The sequence below is a fragment of the Juglans microcarpa x Juglans regia genome, chromosome 1S (assembly GCF_004785595.1).
Source record: "Juglans microcarpa x Juglans regia isolate MS1-56 chromosome 1S, Jm3101_v1.0, whole genome shotgun sequence".
NCBI lineage: Eukaryota > Viridiplantae > Streptophyta > Magnoliopsida > Fagales > Juglandaceae > Juglans > Juglans microcarpa x Juglans regia.
Genome location: NC_054595.1, coordinates 1,309,601 through 1,314,836, shown reverse-complemented (window position 1 = coordinate 1,314,836; position 5,236 = coordinate 1,309,601). Strand labels below are relative to the sequence as shown.

General features: G+C 37.7%; 1 protein-coding gene across 1 annotated transcript; it reads left to right on the top strand.

The window, feature by feature from the left end:
* The first annotated feature begins 821 nt into the window (after positions 1-821).
* LOC121246501 lies at positions 822-3,684 on the top strand. Its single transcript, XM_041144676.1, has 4 exons — positions 822-1,398; positions 2,485-2,830; positions 3,169-3,250; positions 3,475-3,684. The coding sequence occupies exons 1-4, from the start codon at positions 822-824 to the stop codon at positions 3,682-3,684; spliced, it is 1,215 nt and encodes a 404-aa protein (XP_041000610.1).
* Positions 3,685-5,236: the final 1,552 nt, after the last annotated feature.

Here is a 5,236-nt window from a genome sequence, read left to right as displayed (position 1 = left end):
GAAGCTGTATAAATCAGGCAGCTGCACAACTACTACCCATGTGTCTTTGACTCTTTATCCCTCTGACTGAAGTACTTACACGCGCTTTTCCAAACAAACCAAGCGGTTCATTAATCAGGTGACGGGAGTGCTCTGGCGACGAGAGAGTCTATAAAAATATTTTACAAGTGATTAATTTTATATGATATATTAAATTTATTTTATAATAAAAATAATTTTATAATTTGATGAATCTTATTAAAATACGTTGGTTTATAAAATTACTTTTATATATTTTTCTTGTATCTAAAATGATCCAATGCATTGTAATCCTCGAAAATATGTATCACTTGTATTAGCGGTTTTTTGGGTGTACAAATAATACAAATTGCATAGTACAACAAAACGATAACTTCATTCATCTGTTGGAAAAGGATTGAAAACATAATTAGCAGCAGATTAGCTATTAAAACTTATGACTATGCTATCCAAACCCGTTCGTTTTTTATTTTATATTTATATGAACTTCGTCGACTTCGGTTTCTGAGATGATTCTTTGGTTTGATCCAAAATCTGGCGTTATACGGCCAAGGCCTCTTCAAACGGATTGGAGTGGTCCAAATTCAATCAAGGCTAAGAACAGTACTAGGATTGCCACCCCAACACAACTATGTGAAAAACTACAGCTGTTTTTTAGAAGTGCATATGAAATCATGCCCAACTTAAATTTGTTCTCTTTTCAACAACATTTGTTTTTTTGTTTTTTTACAGTGAGCTGAGCTTACAGGACGGGACCCTGCTTCACTGTTAAGCCTACAAACCAGAGCTGAAATCAGAAAACCATGAAGAAAGCCTCTGTTTCTTCCCACAATTTGGGTGTATTGCAAACCCCGGGAGCTCCTAGTTGCCGTGATGAAAATGCTGGGGGCCAAAAGGGTTGGAGCTCTGAACGACTATTATTGCCAGGTAAAAGCAGCCAGAGGCATCTAAGTGCTGCATCTCTGATGCCATTCAATAACCGAAGGGCATTGCCTTCAAAGTGGGAGGATGCCGAGAGGTGGATTTGTAGCCCAGTTTCAGGACAGAGAATCGGTCAAATTTCACATTCCCAGCCTCAAAATCGGCCTAAATCCAAGAGTGGTCCAATAATGCCTGCAGGGGTTGTGTGCTATGCAAATTATTCGCCTGCAATGGAGGGGCTTGAAGATGGCAGTTCTATGAGGAGTTTCCTGGTGGGCTCTCCTTTGTCAGCTGGAGTATTGGTTGCAGATGATGGTCTCTTTGTTCGATATGGTAAAGGTGATGTAGGACAGTCTCATCTTGCGGATGCTAAGAACAGTGGGGTACAAATACAATCAGCTTCTTTGCCTGGATGGTCGGAGTTGTCGTTGAGTGAGCCATCCTTGTCTGGCTCTCAAGGTGTGTTCTTCCTTGTTGCTTTTGTTTTTGTAGGGAAATTATAGAGAATGAATCCATCCTGATTATGGTATTAGGCTGTGGAGGAAGCCTTTGTGAACGCATAACCTGAAAGAAATCAAATTGAAGGAGAAATGTTCCACACCTTTTCCATTGATTAGTATACCTGTAAATCAGCTCTCTATGATATTCGAGGAAATAAATTAAAGACAAATAGCTGTTACAAATAGAGCTAAGATCTTGGATTGAGTGATTGATATTAGCCATGACCAGATCCTTCTAAATTATTTGAGCTGGCAGCACTCTTGGCTTGAGTCACAGATGATGCAGCAGTTGATGTAGGGGCAATATAGGTGATCTAGTGCATTGATGTTTCATGGACATTCAACATCTAGTCTACAATCAACTTTCTAAAATCACATCGATCTAGGACAAGTACATAGATTCAGGGCTGTAATAAAATTAAAGGGGATAAAATTGAAGGGAGTCGCCTACTACAGGTTGTGAAATCACCACTTGATCCAAAAGCTTAAACTGATGGGAAAATGTAGATTTTATTATTTATTTTATATCTTAACACTCCCCCTCACATGTGGGCCAGACTCCCTCTCAATAGGTGGTCCAACACGTGATATATTTAATTAAATAAGATAGAGTGTAGAGTCAGGATTTGAACTTAGGATCTCTGATTTGATACCATGTGAAATCACCACTTGTCCCAAAAGCTTAAACTAATGATAAGAGGTAGATTTTATTATTTATTGTATATCTTAACACAGGTTTGGGATAAAACTGATCTCTGCTTGGAACCTGCCTAGAAGAAACAATAGAACTCACTCGAAAGGCTGTAACAGAGTTGCAAACTACTCCAGTATTTTTGGCCATTTGAAGTTGAGATAATGACATTCTACAATGCTTGAACATAAAATAAATGAACTCATCGAAATACTAACTCAAACAAATTTGAGTATCAATTTTGTTGCCACAATAAATGTAACTCCTTATAACTGATATAATTTGATGAATGATTAACCTACTTAGAATTATTTATTTACATGTAAGCTTGTCTCTGTTGGGTCATATATACAGATGAGAAACTGGATGGAGCTGAGCAGACCATGGATTCTTGTGCGGTTTTGCAGCAAGATATGGCTACCCAAGTGAGCCATAAGGGTGGCATCAACTCATCTCCAAGAGGTGTTTCTTCAACTCCATCGTTTCCATCTATATTGGAAACACATGGTGACAGTTCTGCAAAAGTAGAAGTCAGGAATGTGCAGGTTGACAAACCAGCCAAATTTATTAGTTGGTCTAAAAGAAAAATACCCAATACAACTCGGAAAAGGTCTCCATGTTTTAGAGACTTCAATAATGCTATGGAAGCTCAAGCTTCATCTTGGAATATCTCAGAGGCAGAAATTATGAGCACTTCAATGTACTTTTCCTATACATTATCTCTTGCAACTCTTCTGCAATCATCCTTAAGAAGTAATATTTCGTGGAACCCAGCAACTTGGACGTTATCCTTCTGTTTCTAGGTTATTTATTGAGAAACATGCTCCCTTCATCGCAATGTTTGAAAGTTATAACTAGTCAAATTGAATTTTTTCCTTTTTCTGTTTGGTAACAAACGGCAAAAAGTCTTCGTACCGAGAAATTTCCAATGGAGTGCCTGGACTTGTCCAAGAATTCCCCTGTATAATTGAAGTATTCAGTTGGTAAAAATATGTTCCTATGCAAGAATTTCCCGTTTCATTCTATTACCATGTGCAGGTTGCAAAGAGAGGAAGCCAAGATCACTGCATGGGAAAAATCGCAGAAAGAAAAAGCTGAAGCAGCAATACGAAAACTTGAGGTGAATTCATTTACAGCATTATAATTCATATACTTGCTGAGCTACATGATTTTGCTCTTTCAACAGCACCAAAAATGATTAGACGCTTTGGAGAAACCATTTCTAAGCAGTATCTCTTCCTGTACCAAACTTCTTTTCGAGAATTGTTTAAAAACTCCAGTTCTTATTTGAAAATTTTCTGATTCTTTTAGTCTTGATTTTACTGACTACAAAGCCCGGTTTAGGTGAAATTAGAAAAGAAGAGATCATCATCAATGGATAACATCTTAAACAAGCTGAGCATGGCAGAGATGAAGGCCCAGAAAATGAGAAGCGCAGTGTCAAACCACGAAGGATATCAGATTCCCAAGACTTCCCGCAAGGGTGTTTCCTTGAGAAAGCTTGTGCGAATGGGTTCCTTCCGGCGCTGCTTTACCTCCGGCCACGCGTTCTAAATCGTCATGATTCAGTGTTACAGTGTTGGTCTAATTTAGCCTTCGACCAGGTAATGCATGGAAATTTAGAGTCCCTTTCAGTCCTTAAGCAATTCAAAGAACTTTCTGGAATTGGTTTACTCGGGTAAACCGTCCATAAACTCAGAAAAGAAGGGTTGGAAACATAAACATGAAAATTTGGACTTCTTTGATGTGTCCCTCGTTGTTTATAAAACCCACAAAATAAGATATAAAGAACACTATCTTGGGATGCCTCTGACGTCCAGAATATTGACAGAACTCAAATGGTGGTGTTTTGCTGCATACAAGATCAACAATACAGTAGACGAGGCCACAATCTGAATGATACAGATCAGAGAAAATGATAGAAGATTGAGATTTTGGTGATTCTAAATAACTAGTTCTCACCCATTTTAGTTCTTTATATTCTATAGACAAACCAAGAGAGAGAACAGTTTTAATGGAAGTATTACTCCAATAAGCTGTTATGTTGCTTGCTTGTTAAACCAGAGGATGTATTGACTGGACCAGCCCAATTATGTGGATATACATATGGTCAAATTTCTAGCTAATTCACTTGATGAGTTAATCATTTGATCATGCCACATCAGGGCCAGGGTGCGCGCATGCTATGCCCTTCCAGCTGCATGCAGTAGTAATATGATGAGAAGAGATCAGTTTTACTGTGTTGCATGGAACTGCAATTCGTTGCAGCATTTCTCTAGCATTTCTCTTTTAGAGTATCTCTTTTTATATATAGAAGCTGATCTTGATCAATGATCATATCATCGTGCCTTTTAATATGTTTTATTTAATTTGTGAAGTCCGATCCATTTTATACGCCAGAACCACGAATTTGTTGTTCGATATTTAGCAACTATTGCTAGGCATGCATACTAATTCATGCGTGTATATATATATATATATATATATATATATATATATATATATATTCTTCTACATGCATTGATTGATCGGCATGATCCTTCGTGTGGTAAATATTTGGCGTTATCCATGATTAATTTAATGGTAACAGGAAATCTCCTTGTTTTGGAGCACTGATTGATGTACAAAGAAGTGATCTCCTGGAACCCCATTAATGTACTTCTTCTTTTCTTTTTTTTCTTATGTTTTTTTGTACTTTCTTATAAATGTATGGCCATCAAATATATGTCTAGTAATTACAACTCAGACTTATAAAAAAAAAGTAGTACAAATGTTGATTAAGAAAATCATGTAAATATAGTTACCTTTGAAATGAGTCTCCTCTCAATTTTCTCTCTAGAAAACAGAGGTGGTGAAAAGTAGTTCTAAGTAACTACGAGGGAAGGGAGTGTGGCAGCCATGGAATAGTCTTCTAGATGCGGGATGAAGAGCCTGGAAGCACAATGGAAAAAGCTAACGCTATTGGAGGAGGAGAGATTAGTCTTAAATGTTGGAGAGGAGACTAAGGAGGACGTATGGGAGTATGGTGAACGCGGTATCGTTGGGAAGATTTGTATAGAGAGGGTGATAGGCAGGGAGATCTTATCAGCTACGATGGGAAAGATAA